Here is a 23,586-nt window from a genome sequence, read left to right on the forward strand (position 1 = left end):
TCTACCTCCTTGTAGTGACTGAAGCCATTCAGTCTCAGGGGAGGGGCAGAGGCTAGGGGTCTGGAAGACCACTGTCCCTCCTCCAGGCAGAGCTGCTTTGGTTCCTCCAGCCCCTCCTTTCAACCCCAGTCGCTTTGCCTTTTCCTTCCCTAGGGCCAGAAAGGCGAGAAGGGAGACGGAGGCGTCAAGGGCTCGCCGGGAAAGCCAGGCCGAGATGTACGGAGCCTGGGACCCTCCCTGCCCCAGCCCCGTGTCCCTCAGTGATATGCTGGAGTTCACCCATCGGGGCCCAGCCTCCTAGCCCTGATCCCCAGCAAGGGGGAGGCTGTGCCCCAGGAAGCAGAGCAAAGAGGGGATGGAAAAGGACCTGAACCCAGGAGCCCGGGCTCCTGATCTCCGATGGCCGCGGGGATGGAGTCTGGCTTGGGAGAGGGGCCCTGAGGGGGGGCAGATGGGTGTGTGTCTCCCTCTCAGCGGGGCGGCTCCCCCAGGACCTCAGGCTTTTCTCCCACCTTCCCTGACCCCACAGGGCCGGCCAGGCGAGATCTGCGTCATGGGGCCCAAAGGGCAGAAGGTGAGTCGTGTGTATCTGTGGGACGGAGAGTGGGCGGTGGGGCCGGGGCGGCGGCCCTCTCACACCCGCCATGTGTCTATGTCAGGGAGACCCTGGCTTTGTTGGGCCTGAGGGACTGGCTGGAGAGCCCGGGCCCCCCGGCCTCCCTGGGGCCCCTGGGATAGGACTTCCTGGGACCCCGGTGAGTACCTCTTACCCCTTCTGCTATTCTTTCCTCTGAGACCCTTCTGCTGCCTGGCCAGGGCTGAGGAGATAAGGCTTGGTCTGGGGGTCCTGGTTGGGGACGGGGGGGTAGAGCAGGTCTTACTGTGAAGTGCGGCCCCCTGGGAAGGGAGAGAAGGCAGAGTCTCAGGAGCTTTGGTGAGCGTGTGGCCAGGGGTAGGGCAGGCCAGTGGGGTTCTGGTCCAGCCTCGCCTTCTGCCTGATGCTCTTTCTGCCCTCAGGGGGACCCGGGTGGCCCGCCAGGCCCTAAGGGAGACAAGGTAAGCACAGGCGAGATCATGGGCACTTGGGGGAGCTCCCTGCGAGGTGGCAGGAGAGAGGAGAGCAGTCCGGGGGCGGCAAGCACGCATGGGGGGAAGAGCCGGGCATTCAGCTGAGCCTGGTTCCGCTCGGCCAGGCCCCTCAGCAGGGCGCGTCCCCATCCCAGTGCTTGCGGACACGGGAGGCGTGGCCTGGGTTCCAGACATGAGGACAGGTAGGCCTAAGTCTGGCAGTGACCAGAGAGGCCTGGACTAGAGGGCCCCAGCTCATTCTAGGATCTTGTGCCCTGGAAATGTCTGACCGTCTTATCTGCAGTGGTGCCTCTGGCGTCACCTCGATTCCTCTTGACCTTGTGTCAGGGAAGGGGTGTCCAGGGGCCGCATGTTCTTCCTTCTTTTGCAAGCAAAGGACTTGGGTTAGACATGGAGAAGGACAGGCAACAGGCAGGAGAGCGGACCAGGAAGAGATGAGAGATTTGGCTGAGATCAAATCAGCGAAAGGACTAAATAGGGGAGGGGTGAATGGGCTGAGGTCACGGCCTGGAGCCTCCCCCTTAATACTTCTTCTGACTGCAGGGCCACGCGGGGGTCCCAGGAAAGGAAGGTCCCGGTGGGAAACCCGTAAGTACGCCCAGTCCGGTGGGAAAGGGGTGCAGCTGCCCACCTTGCCCAGGGCTGGTCTACCATGGCCTCCCGAGGGTGGGGGGCTCGGTCCTTGGGCCTCTCTTGGCCTCTACCAGTCCCTCTGCCCGGCACTGATGCTCACTGGTTCTCCTCCAACAGGGGAAGCCGGGGGTGCCGGGGCTGAAGGGAGAGAAGGTGAGTCGCGGGCCGGGTTGTGCCAGGCTGGGGCGGGAGTGAGACCTCCTCTCTGAAGGTGACACCCTGAGCATCAGCGGTGCTGGGCCTTCTCTAGGAGGCCCCATCTTTGTCCCTCCGGTGTGTGCGTAATCACTAAACCAAGAGCCTGGCTTGGGAGTCAGACAGCAGGGTTTGAGCCCTGCCTCGGCTGCTCACGTGGTCAATTAGCTTCTCTGCGCCTAAGTTTCCACATCTGTAAATGGGACACAGTGGCTTCTCGTGGCTCGTTGTGAGGATATAGTTTTGCGATGTCCAGGGATCATAAGTGGAATGAATGAGGCAGTTGACCAGAAAGCCCCTCCAGGGATCCTACTGTGCACCTGGATGTTGGGGGCGGGGTGCCGGCACATCCAATGTTGAGGGCTCCTTGTCTTCCTCAGGGTCTGGGCCCCAACTTGTCCGCTCATGGTCTCTTGCTTCCGTTAGGGTGACCCCTGTGAAGTGTGCCCAACGCTGCCTGAAGGGTTCCAGAATTTCGTGGGGCTCCCTGGAAAGCCAGGGCCCAAGGGGGAGCCAGGTGATCCCACACCAGCCAAGGTGAGGGCCCATGGTGGCCACTGAGGGGCCCCACAAAAACCTGTAGGCGTGGTTGCAAAGAGGAGTTGGGTGCTTGGCAGAGGGACTGGGTACTTCTCTTGACCATAGAGAGATTGCGGGCAGAGGGTCCCTGCTCTTAGCTTGACAGGAGGGGGGCTGAACCATAGAGTTTAGGGCTGGGCTAGAAGGTCACCAGGTCTCCATAGCTACCTCCTAGAGTTCCCGAGGAGGAGGCTCTAAGATGCCGTTTGGGCAAGCTGGGGTGGAGCCAACCCTTATAGTGAGTGAGGCTGGCCCTCCTCCTGGGGACTAGGGATTGGTTGGGGGTGGAGGAAGGGAGTGGCAGGGGTGGGTGAGGATCCTGGCCTTGACTCCCCACCACACCCCCTCACTGACACTTTCTTTCAGGAGGGCCTGGGAGCTGCTGGTTGGAAAGGTGATAGGGTACGTACCGGAACTTTCCAGGAGGGTAGCTTAGCCTGGCCCGATCTCCTCCATCTAGTACATGGGTTCTGGTACGTGGGTTCCTCCATCTAGTTCCTGGCTCTGCTCTGGGTGTGAATCTTGAACCCCATAGGACCCCCGTGGGTATTTGAAGGGTTTGTGGTATGGAACACTGCTCTCCTCACATATGGCTAGGAAGTTTGGGGTGCCCCAACATACCCAGTCTCAGCCCATAAACCTTTGCTCCCTGCAGGGAGACCCTGGCATCCAAGGCCCCAAAGGAGAGAAGGTAAGGGAACACTAGTCCCCTGGCTGCCCCCCTCTGACTCCTGGGAGCCTTTCCAGTTCTTCCACTTCCTTCCCCAGGGGGACTCCTGCTTGTCCTGCAGCTTAGCTGTAGGGGCCCAGCATCTTGGGCCCTCTACAGGGGCCAAAGGAGATGTGGGCCTCCCTGGCTTCGGTTTGCCTGGCCTTCCGGTGAGTGACCAGCCCGGCTCGGTCCAGCCCGTCTTTGCCACACTAGTGGCTTCCTTGGGTCCACAGGCCCTGAGTCTCAAGGCAGAGCCCAGGAAGGAGGCCCTGAGGCGGGTGTCCCAGGCCTGCAGCCTGGCCTCTCCCTCCACCCCTCTGCTGCCCCAGGTCACTTGCCCTGGAGTTCCCTCTTAGAATCTCTGAGTGCCCAGCCGTGCAACAGAAGTAACTGTCAGCTACCCGTGGCGCTGTGGCATTCGCAATTCCAAGCTGGCCTTTCTCTTTCTGGGTGGACACCAGAACCATGGGGTTTTGCAGGGGTGGGAATGCGAAGGTGCTCTGACCGTGACTGGATTGCTTTTCAGGGGAGAGTTGGGGCTCCAGGGCCGACGGGGCTGAAAGGAGAGAAGGTGAGGTGTGCGTTAGCTGTCAGGGGCACCACGGTTTCCTGGCGGGGAGGCGGGGAATGCGGACGATGTAGACAAGAGACCAAACTAAATCCACAGCGAAATCAATTCATGAGCGCTTTGCAGAGTGCAGTCAACGAACTTATTTGTAAGAGCGCTTGTGGTCTCTGGGAGAACTCTTTAGGGCTGTATTTTTATTTTATTGGTAATCTGAAGCAATTAAGCACGTCTAAGACTACCTTTTAATAAAATAACAATATTTGATTCTCCTTTACCACTTAACAATGTGCCGGGCACCATTCCAAGCGCTTATGCACGTATTAGCTTGCTTCATCCTCCTAAAACCTTTTGGGGGAGCTGCTCCATTGTTGTCATTTTACGGATGAAAAATCAGAGGCATAGAAGGCCAAGTCAGTTACCCAAGGTCACATGGGTGTGCGGGTGTAGAATTGGGACCTGAGCCTAGGAATCTGGCTCCAGAGCCAGTAATCTTCACGACTCGGCTGGGTTGCTCGATTTCGGTGCCAGTATTCACATGTGTGTTGATGACTGTGTTGGGGACAGAGGACAGCGTTGAACTTGTGATGGGGTATTGCTCGGATGAGGGCTTCCGGGGCTGGGCGAGCGTTCAAGTGTGAGAGACACCAGAATGTATGTCCGGACTCTGCGCTATCAGGCAAACCACACCTGTCATTTCTTGAGACGGGGCTCAGTACCCCCACCTCACAGCTGCCTCCTCTTCCAGGCTTGTCTGTCTCAGTAATGGCTCGCCCCCAGCTCCTCAAACCCCAAACCGGCGGCAGCCTAGACCCGTGCCTTCCCCACGTCATCTCCTCCATCTGACAGTTCTCTGTCAGCTTCCCGCGCCCCTCTCCACCTCTCTGAGCACCACCGCCATCCGAGTCCCAGTCACGTCTCACCTGGACCCTGACGGGAGCCCCCCAGTCTGTCCTGCCTGTGGTCTCTTGTCAGAACTCGGGTTTCATTATTTCCCTGCTTACAGTCCTTCCTGACTGACTTTGTAGCAAAGTCCTGCTATGCCTCACAAGACCCTGGACCGCCGGCCCCTGCCTGGCGTTTAGGCCCTTCCTGCTCTCCTCTCCCCCATTTCCGTTTCTGGGGTGTGGATGTGCTGGCCCCCTTCCGCTCTGGAACGTGTCAGGACTGTCCCCACCTCTCAGATTCTGTACTGTGGCTCCCGCCACCTTGTACGTCCTTCCTCTCTGCCCCCCACCCCCTATTCTTTCACTGGATGGCCTTAGCCTCGTCTCTCTGATAATAATTGTGGTCAACACTTCTCCAAAATGGCCTCCCTTGTCCCACCTGCCTGTCTGTTCCCTTCTTAGCCCTCCTGGCTGTTCACAGTTATCTGTGACTCAAAACCTTCTTCTTGTCCCCCACAAGCGTGTAAATTGCACAAGGTGTTTGTGCGTGGTAGCAACATGCACCTTGCCCAGTGCTCAGCCGTGTAGGCGTCCAGTGAATAAATGGGGGCCAGTGATACATGAACTAATGACTGACCTTCGTGTGCTGGGTGAGGGCGGCATGCGGAGCGGGATTCTGCTACATGAGCCTGGGGGCAGGAACATGCCACAGACTCTCCTGGGGACCTTGGGGAAACCCCTTTCCTTCTCTAGGCCTCACTTTCCCTAGCCAACACATGAGGGGGGGAGTCTAGAGGTCCTAAGAGGCCACTCTTGTGGTTTGAGGTTGGGGATTGACCCAGCACCCGTATACTTCCTCTCTTTGACCCTTTGTTCTCCGCTTTGCTCAGGGTAATTTCGGGGAGGCAGGGCCAGCCGGCCGGCCGGTAAGTGTGCCGTGGATATAACAGCTCTTGGGAAAAGGGACAGATGGGGGGTGCTGCCTGCTTCTGGGGGCACGACAGCCCTGGACTGTGCCCCCAGCATGGCCCAGGCAGGTGCCGGGACTCACGCATGGCTTTTTTTTTTTTTTTTTAATCACACAGGGGCCACCAGGGCCAGTGGGACCCACAGGCATCAAAGGGGAGAAGGTGAGTCTGGCGACATTCTCCCGGCTGCAGGCAGGGCAACATCCTAAACGTTTACACACTTATCTTGCTCTAATCCAAGCCCTGCAAGGCTCCCCACTGCCCGAGGTTAACATCTTACTCCTCAGCACGGCATTCAAGACCCCCGATGACTTGGCCCCCGCCTTCATTTCTTACCTGGCCTCTCGCCATGTCTCCCGAGGTGCTGTGTTGGGCCGGGCGCCCTTCCCCAGCCCCCAGTTCCGGGCCTGGCCTGGTTTCCCCCAACCCTGTATCCTCACTTGGCAGGGGGAGCCTTGCGAGCCATGCCCCACCCTGTCCAAGCCTGAGGATGGGGACGGCTACACGGTGGCCTTGCCCGGCCCTCCTGGAGAGAAGGGAGAGCCTGGGCCCCCGGGCCTTGGTTTGCCAGGAAAGCAGGTGAGTTCCTGGGTCTTTGCAGGCGGGGCACAAAGGAAGGGACAGACCCTACCTGGGTCTTTTGGCTCCCTGGACGGTGGGGAGTAGGTGGGAGTAGGTGGAAGGGTCAGTGCTTCTGTCCCCCGAGGAAGCCGCAGCCCTTCATCCTGGGACCTGGCCTGGCAGGGAATACGAAAGAGCCCTGACTTGGGACAGGGCGGGCCTGGGTTCACGTTCCAGCTCTGCCTCTCACTCACTTTTTGCCTGGAAGAAGTTGCTTTTCTCCTCTCTGTGCCTCCGTTTCCTCTGCGCGGTGATGTCGTAGGGCCTGGGAACGATGTGTGTGAAGCACTCGCGGCATACGGTAGGCCATCCGGGAGGCGACGGTTACAGGGGTGACGATTATTGTCCTCGCTTCACAGCGAGAGCACTGACATAGCGTACGCTGGGTGCCACGCGCTGCTTCACACGTATTAGCTCATCTCATCTCACGAGGACTCTACAGGGTAGAAGCCAAAGCCGTGCGTATCATCCCCGTCGACAGGGAAGGAAACTGAGTCACAGAGAGGTTAGGTAGCTTGCCAGGGGTCACCCAGACGGGACTCTGGCTCGGCGCCTCTCTTAATCCATACAGTATTGCTTCACTAGGGCAAGAGAAGAGACTTTGGTCTGTTTTGTGGGCTGTTGAATTCCCTGGGTCTAATGGTGCCAGACGCTCAGGGCTGGCCGGTATGAGTGAATGGGTGCTAGAAGTCCTTTCTCCGCAGGGCAAGGCCGGAGAGCGTGGACCGAAGGGGCCCAAGGTGAGAGAGCCTCGTGGGCCTGGGTGGGCAGCCTCCGACGCGCCGTCCACCTCCGTTCCCTAACTGCCCCGGGCCCGCTCTCCACTCCCTGCAGAGCCCCCACCCCAGCCAAGGGCTCTGAGTGCCTTCAGTTCCCAACAGGCGCTCTGCGGCCCAGCTGGGTCACCTCTGCCCTCCTTGAACCCTACTCCTTACAGGGAGATGCGGGGGACCCCGGAGACCCTGGCGTGCCGGGCACCACGGGGCGGCCGGGGCTGTCGGGAGAACCTGGCGTGCGGGGCCCCGCGGGCCCGAAAGGAGAAAAGGTCAGTCGGGCAGGGGGCACTGTGTTGCCTGGACAAAAAGAAATGAGGCTGAGAGCTAGTGAGGTGACGGGCGGCGGAGCCAGGCTGCGAGCCCCGCCGGGTACCCGAATCGCTGGGTGAGGCCGCAGCTCTGCTGCAAGGCAGGGAGGGGAAGAGCAAGGAGCATCAGGGGTTGTTTTGGTTTCCCAGACTGAGGTGGGGGCAGTGGAGGGGGGAGCAGAGCTCTCAGAGGGGCACAAGGACCCTCCCCCTTCCCTTTCCGATGCCTCTTCCTGAGCCTGCCTGGCTCAGGACTGCTGGCTGTCCTCTCTCTGACCAGGGTGATGGCTGCACCGCCTGCCCCAGCCTGCAGGGGGCGGTCACGGGCATGACGGCCTTGCCTGGGAAGCCGGGCCCCAAAGGAGAGCCGGGCCCAGAAGGTGTGGGCCGGCCTGGTAAACCGGTGAGTTCCGGCTACCTGCCCTCTGGTCTCTCCCTGCCTGAGCTTTGCCTTCTCTCCCACCTGCACCCTTTTCCCTGTGAGACCCAAGGGCCACCTGTATCTTTTATATTTTTTTATATTTTTATAAATATAAATATATTTATATATATTTATATATATATTTATTAAATAAATATATTATTTAATATATTTATATTAAATATATTATATATATTTATATATATAATAAATATTATAATAAATATAAATATATAATAATATATATTAAATATAATATATTTTATTATATATAATATATAAAATAATATATTAAATATTATATATATTAAATATATATTAAATATTAAATATTTATATATTAAATATAATATATAAAATAATATATTTTATTTTTTTTTATTTTTTATATTTTTATAAATATAAATATATTTATATTTATATAAAATAAATATAAAATATTAAATATAAAATATTAAATATAAAATATTTAATATATATAAATATATATTAAATATAATATATTAAATATAATATATTTTATTATATATATAAATAAATATATAATAAATATATATTAATAAATATATATATTTATTAAATAAATAAATATAAATAATAAATAAATAAAAATATATAAAAATATATTTTTATATTTTAGGGCCAGCCCGGTCTACCTGGAGTTCAAGGGCCCCCAGGACTGAAGGGCACCCAGGTAGGTGTGTGTAAGGGGAGCCTGGGCTGCAGGTATGTGTGGGGAGGGTCGGGGGGGGCAGATATGGGGGGAGGGCATGGGCCTGGAGTGGAGTGGGGAAGATCAGCCGCAGAGAAGGGAGGAGGTGGTGGTGAGGGGGTTAAGGACAAGAGGCTGGGGAAGAGGCTATGGGTGAGTGGGGAATCTCAAGCCAAGGACTGTTCTTCTTCTGTCCCTTCAGGGAGAGCCAGGGCCTCCAGGAAATGGAGTCCAGGGGCCTCAGGTGAGTCTCTAGCCTCCCCCTGGCCTGCCTGCCCCCAGCCCCCCAACACTTGACCATCTGCCCACCCCTATCCCCCATCCCCAAAACTACGGGGCTCTGCCTGCCCTCCAGTGCTCAAGGGATTGAAGACTTGAGCTGTAGCCCTGTTACTTCTGCGGGGGACTTTGGCTTTGACTCCCACCTCTCTGACCCTCACCTTGCTGGGGAGCTCTCTGGGATTTGGGCTGGCAGATACCCCACCCCAGACCAGGTGGGCCAGTGGGACAGGGCCAGTGGCCCAGTCTGTCTTTTCTAAATTGCAGGGGGAACCTGGAGTCCAAGGTTTGCCTGGCATTCAGGTACATCTGCTTTTGGCCTAGAGGAGGCTGGCGGGGGGAGGGGCCACTTTAGGGCAGGGGTTAACAAACGGTGCTTCCGTCTGCAGGGGCTTCCGGGACCCCGGGGGCCACCTGGGCCCACTGGAGAGAAAGGTACCAAGGTGAGCCTCTGCTGTGTAGGGCGATAGCCCCGCAGTGCTTTGGAGTGGCCTGGCGGAGGGGACAGGGACACGGGAGTGAGTGATGGCCATCGGAGGGCCACCCAGCACCTGGCCCGATGCGTCTCACCTGCCTGATGGCCCCTGTTCGCCTCTGTGCTCTCTCTTCTACAGGGGTCTCCGGGGCTGAAAGGAGCGGCTGGGGCTATGGGGCCCCCTGGTGCCAGTGTCGCGGGGCGTCCGGTAAGGCTCCTGTGTGTGCTCCGTGCTGGAGGTCTGGCTCGGGCCAGGCTGGTGCTGCTGGGAGGAGGCCACGGGGCTGACCTTCCCGGGCCCCACAGCCTGGGGAGTGGAGAGGCCCAGCCCCCGAGCGGGAAACCCACACGGTCTGGAGGGGGGAGAGCACACAAATGACATTACCGATCGGCACCATTTCTGGAGCAGTGACTGCGCTGAGGCCTTGTGTTAAGCTTGAAACCAACAGAGATTCGCTTAAGCCTCACGACAGCCCTATAAGGGCCTGGCTATTGGCCCCCTTGCATAGATGAGGAAACCAGAGAGTGAGCCGGCAGAGTCAGGACTTGAACCCAGGTCTGTCTGACTCAAAGCCCATATGTTAATCCACCCCCCCCCCCCTTTCAAGGCCTGGTCCTTGAGGGCTCATCTAAATGGGTGCTGACGCATAGAACCGTCTACAATGATAGAAATGTTCTCTTTTGCACTGCCGAGAGGGTAGCAGGAGCCACGTGGTTATCAAACACGTGAAATGTGGCTAGCGTGACAGAGGAGTTAAATTTTAAATTTCATTTAGGGGCACCTGGGTGGCTCGGTCGGTTCAGTGTGCGACTTCAGCTCAGGTCATGAGCTCACAGTTTGTGAATTCGAGCCCTGTGTCGGGCTCTGTGCTGACAGCTCAGAGCCTGGAGCCTGCTTTGGATTCCGTGCCTCCCTCTCTCTCTGCCCCTCCCCTGCTCACGCTCTGTGTTTCTCTCAAATAAACATTAAAATAAATTTTTTTAAGATTTCATTTAATTTGAATTAATTTAAGTTTAAATGAGCATGTGTGGCTATTGGCTACTACACTGGGCAGCACAGATCTATCTAGACCAGCAATATACTTCCAACGTCATCACCCTCAAAGACCTCTCTTTCTTCCTGCCCCACCATGATCCCCATGTTTTAAAAATGTGCCTGTTGAACAAATTGCATAGGGTAAATAATAATAAGTGCATTTCCTTATTTTCATTCATCAAAATACCTGTATAATAGTTAGCGTCTCCTCCCCATGAACCCACTAGAATTTTACGAGATGGTATAATTCTAGCCTAAATCAAAGAAATGCTACGTTACAGCCAGCCTGTGTCATGCCGGGTTGTGGGCAAATGTGTAATTTTTCTCAGGTTTTGGGGAATGTTGAAAACAGTTCAGTGAAAGGTATCTTCTCTATGTTTATGGATCCCTTGAGAAATTCCAGTCCCACCAAGGGGACCACTGGTGGAGTCCTCTTGAGGGTGCCCTGAAGCCCAGAGGGGCCAGGGACTTGCCCACATCCACGCAGTCAGTCTGTGTTGCCCAGCAGGGCTGGACAGTCAGGGTCCCTATCTGTCCCGGGGGCCCCTGGGTAAAGGCAGAGGTAAAAGTGAAGGCGGCCCTGATTCTCACGGAGTTTCGGGCCCCGTGTGTCAAGGTGGCGTGTCCCACAGGAAGGCGGCCAGCAGAACGCCCCTGAACAGCCAGGCAGACCAGATTCTTCTCCAGATCTCCTTCCCTCAGGCTGAACCCCACCTGGGAGGCCCCCCAGTCCCGGCCCCACACACCGTGCTAGTTGTGTGACCTTGGGCCAGTGACAGCCTTTCAGAGTCGCCAAATCCTTGATGATAAAATAAGGGCAGAAATTCCTATCTCCTGCTGTCATCTGAGGTAGCCTTTTCGATGGAACGTGTGCCAAGCACCAAAGGGACAGAGAGAGAGAGAGAGAGAGAGAGAAGGGACTTTGGGCCGCATATAGCTGGTGGGTCTATTACAAAATTTCTTTAAGCCTCAGTCTCCTCACCTGTAAAACAGAACAGTAGCGTCCTGCTAGGCTGGGGGTGGGGATCCCGCTCTGTTCTCTGACAGGTGCTTGGCCCCGTGTCGGACCCCCAGAAGGTGCTCAGGAAATGCCAGTTTTTCTCCTTCTTCCCCTCCTTGTCTCCTATGCCAGCATCCTCTCCTCTGGGACATGCGCACTGGGGCGCAGGCTTCTGCTTGTCCTAATGCCCTCCCCTGCAGGTGGGCCACATGGCTGGCTGCTATCCGGGCTCGCCACTGACCATGGGCTCTCTCCCCTCAGGGCCCTGATGGGCAGCAAGGACTTCCGGGAGCCAGAGGGATGCCAGTGAGTACAGTGCCTCAGGGCAGCAGGAAGCCCCAGCAGGTCTCACCTCTACACCCCTATCTACTCATCTCGCTGTGTTTCTTCCCTGCAGGGTGAAAAGGGACCTCAGGGAGAGAAGGTAAGTCCCAAGGCCCTGTGGCCAATACTGTGGAGAAATTAACAACCCCTATAGTCCCGCCCCCCCACCTCCTGCAGGGGAACATATGCACATGGTGGTGGCCCGGAGGACAGGAGCCGAGGAGTCATTCTGATCTCCTTGATACCACCAGCTCCCCGGTTCTAGGACGCAGGGGCCGGAAACACTTCTCATTTCACCTGGTTGCTAGCCCAGGGCTCAGCCAGGATCCCAGGAGACCCAGAGAGTTCCAAGGCCCCCAGGGGGGCAGCTGCATGCTCAGACAGGGCCCGAGGCAGAGGCAGAGGAGCTGGGGGGGGGGGGGGGGACTGGTGGTGAGAGGGCAGAGATGTGGGCACCGGAGAGAAGGACACAGAAGGTGGGCCAGGCCAAGCTGTGAGCATCCCGGACGCAGAGCATCTGTGCACCTGCAGGCGCTGCTACACCACGACCAACGGCAGTAGCAGCAGCACTTAGCATTCGGGGGCTAAGTGCTTCCCGTGTGGCAGGAACTCTGTATAAATCCGTCCAATCCATCCTCCTGATGGCCTATGAGTTTGGTGCTATCATGCCCATTTTACAGATGAGAAGACTGAGAATTGAGAGGGTGCCCAGGGGCACAGTCGTAAGAGGCAGATCCTGGATTTAAATCCTGGCCTCTCCATCTTAGAGCCTGTGCTGCCTCCTGGATGTTGGTTTCCAGAAGGTCCTCCACCCTTGCCCCCCCTCTGACAAAGGCTCTTGTCTTTTCAGGGCGAGCCAGGGGAGTGCTCCTGCCCTTCTCGAGGGGACCCCATCTTCTCTGGCATGCCGGTAAGTGGTGCTGAGAGCTCTCCCCCCCAGCCGGGGGAGAGGCCTGGCTTCCTGCGTTGGCTCAACATTGCCAGGGCCCCGCAGGGCTTTGCGCCTCAGCCACCTGCCTCCCCACGCAGCCCTGCGCTTGGTGTGGACATTGCCTATAACCTCTCCCTTCTTTTGCGACCCCCCCCCACTCCCACCCAGGGTGCTCCGGGACTTTGGATGGGCAGCGCCTGGCAGCCGGGCCCGCAGGTGTGTGTCGCTTGTCTCCTCTGTCTTCTCCACTTGTCCGCCAGCGCCCTGTGGCTTGTCCACCCTGATGCCGCCGCCCCCAGCGGTGGGGCAGAGGTTTCTTTCGGGTCTGATTCCTTCTCCTCTCCCTCAGGGCCCCCCGGGTGCTCCTGGACCACCTGGACCCCCTGGGATGCCGGGGCTTCAGGTAAAGGGGGAGAAGAGAATGGGAGTTTGGGAGGCAGGGTGGCGGGTGGCAGGGCTCGGGCTCCATGCAGGCCCCTGAGTGTGCTGCACCCCCGCCCAACACCTACGCGTGCCATCCTCACTCCTCTGCATTCCTGCTCCCCAGGGCGGTGTGGGGGGCGAGGCTCTGGTCCCGTAGGCCAGGCTGTGGGCAGTCCCAGCCCTTTCTTGAGCAGGGAATGCCCTGCTGTGTGCTGGCCCGGCCACGCTGTGGACACCCGGGCCAGCCTCAGGCCTTGGTCGGCTGTCCGGAACTCAGGATCTGGGTCAGATAATCCTGCGCACTGGTGTGGAGCTCCCCTGTTTTGGAACGGTGTCCAGCATTCATTCAAGCAACAAATATTTTTGCCCCTCTGCTGTTTTCCAGATACTATTTTAGGTGCTGGGGCTATAGCAGTGGGCAAAAATATAAAACCCCTTTCCTCTCAGAGGGTGCATTCTAGTGGGAGAGACAGACAATAAGCAAGATAAAAATAAAATAAAATATAGTATGTTAAAAAGTGATATGTGCTAAGGAGAGAGAGAAAGCAGGGAGTGGGGTCAGAAAATGGGAGGAGGGCATGGAAGATGTCGGAGACGCATGTTGGAAGGAATCTAGACTGAGCGGAAATGAGTGAGTGAGCTCATTCCTGATAGCGGAAAGCAGCAGGTGCAAAGGCTCGGAGGCAGGACCATGCCTGACAGTTGCACGGAGGCCAGAGACAGTGAGGGGAGAGCAGTGGGAGTGGATCCGTGCGGCACTGCGATGAGGGCGTGCATTCCAGAGCCAATGAACCTGACCTTGAAAGCCAGCCCTGCTCTGTGCTAGTCGTGTGATGCTGGGCAAGTTCCTTACCCTTTCTGTGTCTCAGTTCCTTCATCCGTTAAGTGGAGATCATTACAGCAAGCACCTCATGGGGCTTTTGTGAATTTTAAACAAGTTAATGCATGCGAAACGTGTAGAACCATGCCTCACACATACTAAATGCTCAGAACGCTTTAGCCATCATTAAGGACCATGACTCCTCTTATTATTTTACGTCCGCACTCTCATTTGAGTCTTACATCAACTCCAACAGGCGGGTGGTGTTATCCCCAAGTCACAGCTAGGCAGATAGGCTCCGAGAGGTGAAGTATCTTGTCTGAGGTCAGCCGGCTAGGAATCGGCCACCCTGGACTGGGCTTCCCAGTGGAGAGCATTTTTTGCACCTCCCAAATCCACCCCCCACCCCCGCCACTGCCCTGTGAGACAGTCCCCCAAGGGTCTGCACACCAGCTCACGTTCTCTGAAGGTCCTAGGCTTCTCCATGCCTGGCTCCCGGCTCCCGAAGAAACAGAGCAGAATCACATTGAAGCTTTTTACAAACTACTCCCCCTGCCCTAGAGATTTTTTATATGTCTCCTGCTGCCGCCCCCAGGGCGAGAATCTGTTCTGGAGAGTCCCCCTGGCTGATGGGAGGCTCTGCCAGGATCCAGTTCTCTCTCGTCAAGAGCTCAGCCCCGGAGCCAACTCTCAGTCCCCCATGGGCCAGCCACACATTAACCAAGTGTCCCCCTCCTTGTGGGGCACCCCCCAGGGAGCAGGCATCTGTCGGCAGGGGTCCTGCAGTTTGCCTGGGGAAGCAGGAGAGTCATTTCAAAGTGACCCATTAACACGCTGACTGAGTGCGAGCCCTGCCAAGATGCGCTGGGGGAACAAGGCAGAAAGAGTGACTGCGGAGTCTGGTCCCAGGCGCTGGAGCCCTCGTCTGGTGCCAGTGCCGGAGACCAAGCCAAGGCTGCCGCTAATAGGCATCTGGCCTGTGCCAGGCAAGGTGCACGTCTTGCTCGCCAGGTTGGCCCTTAGACCCCTTCCAGGGAACGGAGGCTTGGGTCAAGCAATGTGCCCGAGGCTGTATAGTTAGTTCGTAACTAGTGAGTGGGTAGCTCTTGGCTTCTACAGTTGGACAACAGGTGGGACATTTGGCTCCAGGAGGGCAGGGAGAGAAAATCACCAAGTACCGGGCTTGAAGTAACACATGGTGAGGGGAGCAGGGGTAATTGATGTAGGTACATCCTGACCAGGAACGGGTTTGAGGTGTTTGCCTAGCGCAGGGCTCTGTCCCAAGCACATGGCCCTGGTAACGCACTCAGGATGCAGGATGCGTGCAGGGGTTGTGGGAGGAGGCCGACTCCAGTCTGTTCTGGGCCTCGGCCGAGCCTGGCCTGAAATAGGGCGGGTGGGCTCTCGGGGGAGGGTGGCGTGTTTGTCACTGGGAGCCAGGACTTGAAGGCGGGCCAGCTCTCAAGCCGGGCCAAGGAAATCCCGGTGTGGGGAAAGCAGGGCGGCAGTGCGTTCACTCGACACGTATTTAATGCATGCCTCCTCCGTGTAGGGCACCAGGGATTGAAAAGGGAACATTCTCCTGGCCTCCACGGAGTATTTACTATGCAAATGTGGGCCGTGAGCCTGCAGGGGCATCAGGGAGTCTGGGCGGCAGACTTCTCCTGTGAGCTCCTTTATGCCTCACCATAAACTGTCCCTGTTTCACAGAGAAGGAAACTGAGGCACAGAGATTTCTTTTTTCCAACTAACCCGCCAGAAGTTGCCCAGTAGTTGGGGTTCACACCTGCATAGGTCTGGCTCCCAAGCCTCCCCCTTGTTGTGTTCTGGTGAATGTCTTTTGAGGAAGGTGCTGGAATCATGGTTGGCGGGGCGGGGGGGGGGTTGTTGAAGCCAGTGGTCCTGACTCTGAACCTCACCTCCGTATTTTGCTCGCCTTGTGGCCCTTGGCGAGTTACTTACCCTCTCTGAATTCTTTGTTCTGGTTTTAAGTTGGAGGTGATACCGCCTCGCTGGCCAAGACGACTGTGATTAAGGAGAATACATAGGAAACGTGTGAAAGAAAGACACATCGCTCCTTACTATGTAGAAGCCCTTTTGCCTGATTCTTGATGCTCCTCTAACATGTAGGGAAAACTCCCATTGGACTGGTTTTGGGGGACACCCTTCTGGGCCTCCTCAACTATCCCTACAAACAGTCTGGAGATTCTGAGCTCAGAATGGGTGCCAGCCTTATGCCAGCCAGGCCCCCAGTTCTGCAGGAAGAGAAGAGGCAGTGGGGACGGCAGGCATGAGGCAGGGTGGCCTCGGGGCTCAAGGGAAGAGTCCCCTCACTCATGTGTCTTCTTGGCTGCAGGGAGTGCCTGGAAACACTGGTCTGCCCGGACAGCCTGGGCTAACTGCCGAGCTGGTAGGTACCCTCCAGGCGTCGCTGGGCAGCCCCCTCTCTGCCCCTCCCAGGGCTGACTTGTCACGCCAGTTCCCTTAGATGCAGGGGGACCCTCTCTCCTCCCTCCTGCGAGGCAGGGAGAAGCCGGGGTGGCACGTGGCTTCCCAAGGCTCCACCGGATCCCCTAACTCTCCACCCGCCTTCCCCTTACCTGCCCGCGCCCTGGACCCCTCCTGTCTCATCTCTTGCAGGGATCCTTACCAATTGAACAGCACCTGCTTAAGGTAAGAGGGTAAGAGGGAAGGGGGAGCAATCGGCGGGGGAGCAATCGGCAGGGGAGCGTCCTTAGGGGATTGTTGCAGGAGGCGCTCAGCGGTGCACAGGGAGCTGCAGACCGAGCGGTTGGTGGGAATGTGCGTCCCAAGCACCTGTGTCCGAGGGCCCAGCACGGTGCCTGGCTCCTTCCAGACCCTCCATCTTACTTGCTGGGGGAGCACGTGAAGGAGTCCTGCGAAGGTAGCCACACAGTGGACGTTGTGGGTAGTTCCTACCCCAAAGGCTGCCCACAGGTGCCACCAGTGAGGCCCTGTGCCACCCTGCTCATGCCAGGGCCGGGTGCAGCAGCTTCCAGAGCAGAGCAGGAGGGTAGAAACAGCCGTTGGGCAGGGAGATGCAAAGGTTGTATGTCCTTTGATGGGACTGGGTTGGGGGCCTGGAAGAAGGCTTCAGCTTTCCTCTGGTCAATGCAGAAAGAATCCAGGGAGGCGCTGGGATTTCAGGAACAATTGTGGTGGGGATCTGGGGTCCTGGCAGGGTTGGGTAGTAGCAGCAAGATCACACTGAGGGCTCTGGCCCGGCCTGGCCTCCCAAGCCGGACACCGAAGGGTGACACAGGCCTCCTTTGCTCACTCACCTTGAGATGAGGCCTGGGCTCTCTTCTCCTCCAGCTCAGCATCCTCTGGAGCCCTTCCAGAGCCCCCTTCTAGTCCTGGCTAGCCAGTGCCCTGGGCCTCCCACCTCCCCCGTGGGTCCAGGTCAGGCCACGCACAAGACTGCCTGTCAGGCCCCGCTCTGGACAGCAGGAGTCTCCAGAAGCAGTTGCGGTTGGGTTAACCTCCAGACAGGGGCTACAGCTCGATGACGGGGGAGTGTGGCTTGGGCTTCTGCAAGCTCGGGGTACCCCCCAGCCCTGCCCCAGGGCAGGTGATGACACAACTGCAGACTCAGGCCATGGCCTGTTTCTGTGCAACATGCCATCTGACGGCTTCCTAGTCAAGTGCTCCGTGGAGGAGTCCCCACTGGAACGGCATGCTATCTGGAGAAGGGGCCAGAGGCCACCCCAGAGGAATCCGGGGCCCACGGGCAGTGCATCAGCTCTGGCCTTGGCACAACAGGGTCCAGTACAGGCCCCCCCCCCCGCCCCCCGCCTTACCCGAGGCAAGTCACACTGTCTCTTTGAGCATCGACTTTCTCGTCTTCGGAATGCTTATAAGATCACTCGCCTCATTGCGCGGCGGGGGTTGAATGTGATAATGTGCACAGGCCTATTACCGTGGCTGGCATCATGGGTGCTGAGTCAGTGACACCCATCATCCTCGGGCTTTGCGGTGAACAGTGAAGGTGGAGCAGGTGCTCCTGCCCAGGGGTTCAGGGACACCCCCCCCAAACTGGACTGTCATGAGCTCCCCGGCTCGCCGGGATCTGCTGGGGCAGGAGGGCAGACCCCACCCCCCAGGGTGTCTGCTGAGGGCCTGGCTCCTCCCGCAGCCACTCCTTTCCTCCCTTGGGCCAAGAAGCTGGTGTTTGGAGCCGGCCTTTCCAGCCCGAGTCCTCGCAGCGTGTCCTCGCAGTGGGTGCAGAGTTGCAGGAACAGCAGGGACAGATGGTCCCTCTGTGGGCCCCTCCGCCTCCTCCCACGCGCCTGTCTGGAAAGTGGCTTTGGCTTGGCCCCACCGAGCTGCTTCCTGGAGGAAACTCAAAGCCAGTGCTGGGATCGGGTCCCCTGAGGATGAAGCAGAGCCGCCACCAGGACGCGGCTGTGGAGAGGGGAGCACGCGGGCGGGGGAACGCCGGGCAGGGCGCCCCGGCTGAGTTCGGGGTGGGGTTCCCGCATTCGGCCCACCCCGGCCCTTCTGGGACCCACGCTCCCCCCCCCCCCGCCCTCTCCTCTCTTGTCAGAGCCTCTGCGGGGACTGTGTCCAGGGGCAGAGGGCCCACCCGGTGGCACTGCTGGAAAAAGGGGAGAAGGGAGATCAGGGCATTCCCGGCGTGCCAGGCCTGGACAGCTGTGCCCGGGTAGGAGGCCGGGTTCAGGGGCAGCCTGCGGGGGTGGGGGGAGCACGCGGCTGCCTCACCTGACGGCGGGGGACTTCTTCTCGCCCACCTCAGTGCTTCACAGAGCGGGAGCGCCCCAGAGCCGAGGAGGCCCGGGTGAGTGGCCCTGCGCCCGCCTCTCGCGCGTGCCCGGGGCCCCTCGGGGAGGCCCCGGCTGCTCAGCTCACTGTCCCCATCCCACTCCAGGGAGACAACGGCGAGGGGGAGCCCGGCTGTGCCGGAAGTCCTGGCCTGCCCGGCCCTCCAGGACTGCCTGGCCAGAGAGGAGAAGAGGTAGGACCAGGGCCAGGCCCTCATCCGGGCGGGGCCCCAAGGGGGCTGGTGTCTCCATGTAAGTGGCCCTCAGTTCCTGGGGGCAGTTTTGTTCCCGCCAGATGTCCTCCTGGGCCCTCCAGTGGCTCCTTCAGGGGCCGCCGAGTCTCAGGTCACCGGTGCCTCTCGCGGCTCTGAGCCCCTCGCTCGGGTAGCACTTGGGCTGCTCTTGGCCCATTAGGACCCCCATCCACCCCTGCCAGCCCCTTCCTCTTGCTCTTCTCCAGGCCTCGCTCCTTCTCCCCATCCCCCCTCTGCTTACCTGTCACCTTCTCAGGGAGGCCTTCCCTGACCACTCTGTCAAAAACTGGCCACCCCCCCAACACCATCCCTAGAACCCCCGGTCCCTCCACGCGGTGCAAACATTGTCACCCTCGGTATACCATGTATGTCAATCATTTCGGAACCGTCCACACGCGTCTACTGAGGGTGTGCGAGCCCCTGTTCCCTTCCTTACCACCTCCCTGTCCCCTAGAGTGTCCGCGCCACGAGGCATGGGCTTTTATGTTGGGTTTATCGCTGTGTCCCCAGCACCTGGACTAGCGCCTGGGACATAAGAGCTGCTCAATAAATGTTTGTTGGAGGATTGAATGAGCTGAATGAAAGGTTTAACGTCAGCTGAATGGCCCCGCTCTGAAATCCGCAGCCCTCTGTTGACTCTGGCTGTGGCGAGCCGGGGGTAGGGGGGTGTGGGAAGGCCACAGAGACCCTGGGGATCTGTGGGGCCTGAGCCTCTTCATCCATTTCTCTTGGCTTCCTTTGCAGGGTCCGCCTGGCATGAGGGGCTCCCCGGGTCCTCCGGGCCCTATTGTAAGTATCTGTGGTTTCCCGGCCCACTTGAGAAGCTCTCAACGCCATTCTGCTGCCTTTGTATCCAGGAAACTGGGCGGGGCAGAGAGAGGGGAGTTCTGTGGAGACTGGCCCCCCCCACCATCGAATCCCCTGGAACTGGCCCGCTCTGTCCCGCTTTGCCTGTGGCCCTGCTTCGGGGAGGCCCTCAAGGGCACCCGCTTGTCTCTCTGTCTCCGTCCCCACGATGTCCTGCACCACGGACCTAGGCTGCCCCAGCGGGAGGGCCTGGGTTTCTAGCTCGCGGTCTCGGCTGCCGGGAACCTGGTCAGATGTCTTTGCACCTCTCGGGGCCAGCTTTGCCGCATTGCTCTGCGGGGCCACCTCTAGGACAGGTCTACAAAGACCAGACCCGGGGTGTCTACCCTGGCGTCCTCCATGGTGTCGCTAGGGCAGGGAAAGAGCAGTGACTGGGACAAGTCTGGAAGACCCCAACATGCTTTCTTTAGAGATCATGCTTTCTTTGGTGGGAGCCACCTTAGAACGAGGGAGCCACCCAGCTGGGGGCCTGTGGAGCTCAGGTGGCAGGCACGGCGGGCTTGCTCCCCAGCAAGGCTGTCCCGCGGGACTCGGGGGGACTCTGGGGCTCTTTCTCATCTCTGCTGCCGCGGAGCCCTTCTTCCTGGGGCCAAGGGGAGGAGTGGCCACCCTTCATGAGTCTCTTTTCCAGCTGTCTTGGAAACATTCCTGTGACCTCCTCTCCCCATGGTCCCCTGCCCCCCCGACTGTGTCCAGGGTTACTGTGCTTGTGAGTTGTGACCTGCCTGTTTCTCCCACCAGGGCCCCCCAGGTTTTCCTGGTGCTGTTGGCTCCCCCGGATTGCCTGTAAGAACCTAGCGCTGCTCCACCTCCCCTCCCCCCGCCAGCCAGGTCTCTGTGGCTTTTGCTTGTGTCCCTTCCCATGTCGAGCCTTCACCCCCTCCTCCATGTTTGTCTCCGTCCCCTGCAGGCACCTAACGACACAGGTTCCCCGAGGTCCCAGCGCCTTGGACATCCTCCTAAGTCTCTGACTCCTTTCCCTCTTCCCTTCTCCCCCTGCTCTTGCTTTCTTTCATCTTCTCTCTCCCACCCCCCCTGCAGTCTCCTCTCTCTCTCCCCTAGTCCCACCTCACCTCCCCCCCTCCAGGCCTCAGAGCTGCTTTACCTTCTTATTTGAAGGCGGTGCCTCTGGGGGCCTCTTCATCCCTCCCTTCCCACTCTGCCTCCTGCTTCTCCCACCTTTGCTGTTGACTGAAGATTTGCTGGAAGTAGTTCTTGGGGCCTTGCCAGGCGTCTGGCACCGAGCCCGGCAGAGAGGCCAAAGCTTTAGGGCTTCACATCGCAGGCTGGCACAGGTCGCCGCCCCGCCGCTTGGCAGGGCCGTCCAGAGGCGCCCCGGGGATCCGAAGGTAGCCATGCTCGCACCTCGCCCAGCGTCCTAGAGGAAACTCTCAGCTTCCTCCTCTTCCTTTCCTCTTCCTTGGCTCCGGGCCCAGTCTGCTCCAAGGCTGATCCATGACGCCCGCCGGTTGGGTTTCTGGGTGTCGGGAGGGGGCCCTGCCCCTCCGTGCCCGGTGCGTTGGCCCGCTCCTCCCGCCAGGTGTCGTTAATTGCCCTGCCTCCGTCATCGTCCCAAGTGTGTTTAAGTCATCCCCACCGTCACTGTTGCTCCCTCCTGGGTCACGGAAACTAACCTCCTGTTTGTCAGATACGGTGTTCCTGGGGCCTGGCTCCTCTCCTCCCAGGCCTGGTGATGGAGGCTCAGGGAGCGGGGCCCCTCCTGTCACAGCTCCATCTGTCCCCACGTCCTCATCCTGGCCGGACCTTGTCTGTTTCTGCTTGCTTGGGTGAAGGGGCCATCTGTCCGTCTAGCCATCTGTCTTGTGTTGTGGAAAAAGTTTTGGGCACCGTCTCTCGAGGGAGAAGGGGGAGACCCAGCCCCTTGATGCTCTGGCGCATCCACAAGGGTCGGGGTGAGCACTGAGGGGTGGGGGCTCTGGCCTTGACTGAAAGTGATATCCCTTTGCACCCTAAAAAGCCACAGGGACTGCTCTGGAGGGAGCAGTCTGCTCTGGGGGCCTTCCCATGCCTCTCCCCCGGTATCCCTCAAAGAAGGTGATTTGGGGCCAGGGTTGGGGGCTGTACAGGTAAGTGGTGGGTATCTGGTGATACATTCGGGGAGAGGGATGCCTCTCCTGACAGCCGCCCCTCACGGGGAGCACACACGTGGCAGCCTCCTAAAGGTACGCCCCAGCCAGTTACCGAAACAGGGCATGCCGCTGACAGCCACCTGCCTGATGGGTACCCTCTGAAGGTCACCTCTCTGGGGAGGCGTATCTCTGTAGTTACCTGCCTTGGGGATATGCTCTTGAGAGGCACCTAGACGAGGGTTTACACCTCTCACAGCTACCCTTCTGGGGTCCACCCCAGACTCACCTTGCTGGGGACCCGAGGAAGGGCATCAGCAAAGCCCAGCTCTGCCTGGACCAGGGACAGAAGGCTGCAGGGCAAGGAGAAGGAGTTGGGGGCCGGGTGGGGACTGCCCTCCCCTGCAGATTCTCATGATTTTTCTCTCCAAGGGCCTTCAAGGAGAGCGAGGCCTCAGGGGCCTGACAGGAGAGAAGGGGGAACCGGTAAGAGGGGGAGGGGGCCAGAGGGGGGAAGGAGATGGATCAGGAGCCCTGGGGACACAGAGGGTGGGCCCGCAGGGATGGCTGCTGCGTGGAAGATGGGAGGGGGATTCCTTTTGAAACTCTCTGCCCCTGATCCCTCAGATTGGGGGTCTTCACATCCCCTCCAGGATCAAAGGAGGCTGACCTCCATGTGCTCCCACTCCCTGGAAAGGGCAGACAGCCCTGCCCTTGGCTTCCGGCAGCACCCTGGGGTGGGGGTGGGGCTCTTCTCCCTCCCCCTTCCCGCAGCGTTCAGCTGCCCCCTCCACACCCTGCTTCCCCCACCCCGTCTTCGTCCTCCCTGCCCTGGGTCTCTTCCTTTGGCTCAGCTCCCAGGGTCTTGGCCGGCCGGCAGCTGTCCCTCAGCCCCAGCCTTGCAGTGGTGGTCTCAACCAAGGAAACCTGGGCCTTTGGGAACTGGTCCAAGGTGGTGGCTGTCCTGGGGTGGGTGTGTGTGCCTGCTGAATTGGCAGCATCCTGGCTACGGCTACACTTTTTGCCCAGGGAGGGGGGTCCGTGATGTCTCCTTTTCTTTGTAGGGTCCTCCAGGACAACCTGGCTACCCAGGTGCCATGGGCCCCCCCGGACTGCCCGTGAGTAAGGGGATGTTAGCTCTGGAGGTAGCAGAGGTTTGGGGTGGGGGTCAGGACAGGACCGGGCTGGGGTATCCCTCCAGCAGGCTCCCTCCCTTCCAGGCATTTCAGCCTGTCGCTTGGCCAGGCTGTGCCTACAGGGGTCCCCAAGGTCCCTTTGGCAGTGCAGCTTGGCCCTGCCCCTGCACTCTGGGGATCTACTGCAGCTGCTGCCCATGGAAGGCCAGACGCTCAGAGCACACAGACCCCAGCACCAGGATCTTCCCCCTGGGGAGGGCGGGGCAGGAGAGTTGCAGAGACCACAGGAGGCCAAACCCACTGGGGAGGCTGCTGGGTGGGCGTGTCCCTGCTTTCCACTGGGGGCCACAGCGGCGGGTGGGAAGCAGCCCCCCTCCCCCTCCTCCCCCAGCCATCATCATCGGTGCCATCTGCCTGTAAGTGCCAGCCTGTGCCAGCTGCAGTCTCCACCCCTTGCATTAGCGCCATGACGGCGGCCGCGGGGCTAATTCAGCTCTCTCTCTGCTTGCTTGTCAGGGCATCAAGGGGGAGCGGGGCTACATCGGGCCCCCAGGAGAGAAAGGAGAATCGGTGAGTCTCAGTTCAGAGCAGGCGGAAGGGCTCCAAAGGGAGCAGTCCCTGCTCTGCCTCCACTGCCACCAGAGGAGACTTTCCCAGCAGCCTGTGAAGGGGGGTCGGGATCCCCA

At 58.7% G+C, this 23,586-nt stretch overlaps 1 protein-coding gene across 5 annotated transcripts in view; it reads left to right on the forward strand.

Annotated features, from left to right (window-relative positions):
* The window catches only part of COL16A1 (collagen type XVI alpha 1 chain), a 49,944-nt gene that overhangs the window by 11,599 nt on the left and 14,759 nt on the right, over positions 1–23,586 (forward strand). For 3 of the 5 annotated variants that reach the window (XM_039233635.1, XM_039233641.1, XM_039233663.1), the window contains 37 exons: positions 154–216; positions 530–574; positions 660–755; positions 1,018–1,056; positions 1,633–1,677; positions 1,840–1,875; positions 2,344–2,454; positions 2,863–2,898; positions 3,152–3,187; positions 3,265–3,375; positions 3,735–3,779; positions 5,551–5,586; positions 5,746–5,790; positions 6,076–6,207; positions 6,954–6,989; positions 7,187–7,294; positions 7,614–7,736; positions 8,395–8,448; positions 8,669–8,710; positions 9,013–9,048; positions 9,135–9,188; positions 9,360–9,428; positions 11,518–11,562; positions 11,654–11,680; positions 12,431–12,490; positions 12,680–12,727; positions 12,861–12,914; positions 16,111–16,164; positions 16,395–16,427; positions 18,322–18,438; positions 18,532–18,573; positions 18,664–18,750; positions 19,555–19,599; positions 20,419–20,463; positions 22,197–22,250; positions 22,829–22,882; positions 23,417–23,470. In XM_039233635.1, the coding sequence (XP_039089566.1) occupies positions 154–216; positions 530–574; positions 660–755; positions 1,018–1,056; positions 1,633–1,677; positions 1,840–1,875; positions 2,344–2,454; positions 2,863–2,898; positions 3,152–3,187; positions 3,265–3,375; positions 3,735–3,779; positions 5,551–5,586; positions 5,746–5,790; positions 6,076–6,207; positions 6,954–6,989; positions 7,187–7,294; positions 7,614–7,736; positions 8,395–8,448; positions 8,669–8,710; positions 9,013–9,048; positions 9,135–9,188; positions 9,360–9,428; positions 11,518–11,562; positions 11,654–11,680; positions 12,431–12,490; positions 12,680–12,727; positions 12,861–12,914; positions 16,111–16,164; positions 16,395–16,427; positions 18,322–18,438; positions 18,532–18,573; positions 18,664–18,750; positions 19,555–19,599; positions 20,419–20,463; positions 22,197–22,250; positions 22,829–22,882; positions 23,417–23,470 (2,217 nt within the window). The remainder of the gene's footprint in view (positions 1–153; positions 217–529; positions 575–659; positions 756–1,017; positions 1,057–1,632; positions 1,678–1,839; positions 1,876–2,343; positions 2,455–2,862; positions 2,899–3,151; positions 3,188–3,264; positions 3,376–3,734; positions 3,780–5,550; positions 5,587–5,745; positions 5,791–6,075; positions 6,208–6,953; positions 6,990–7,186; positions 7,295–7,613; positions 7,737–8,394; positions 8,449–8,668; positions 8,711–9,012; positions 9,049–9,134; positions 9,189–9,359; positions 9,429–11,517; positions 11,563–11,653; positions 11,681–12,430; positions 12,491–12,679; positions 12,728–12,860; positions 12,915–16,110; positions 16,165–16,394; positions 16,428–18,321; positions 18,439–18,531; positions 18,574–18,663; positions 18,751–19,554; positions 19,600–20,418; positions 20,464–22,196; positions 22,251–22,828; positions 22,883–23,416; positions 23,471–23,586) is intronic. The other 2 variants (XM_039233650.1, XM_039233657.1) reach the window with 2 other exon arrangements.

The sequence above is a fragment of the Hyaena hyaena genome, unplaced genomic scaffold (assembly GCF_003009895.1).
Source record: "Hyaena hyaena isolate Hyena2069 unplaced genomic scaffold, ASM300989v1 scaffold_3, whole genome shotgun sequence".
In the NCBI taxonomy this organism is placed as follows: Eukaryota; Metazoa; Chordata; class Mammalia; order Carnivora; family Hyaenidae; genus Hyaena; species Hyaena hyaena.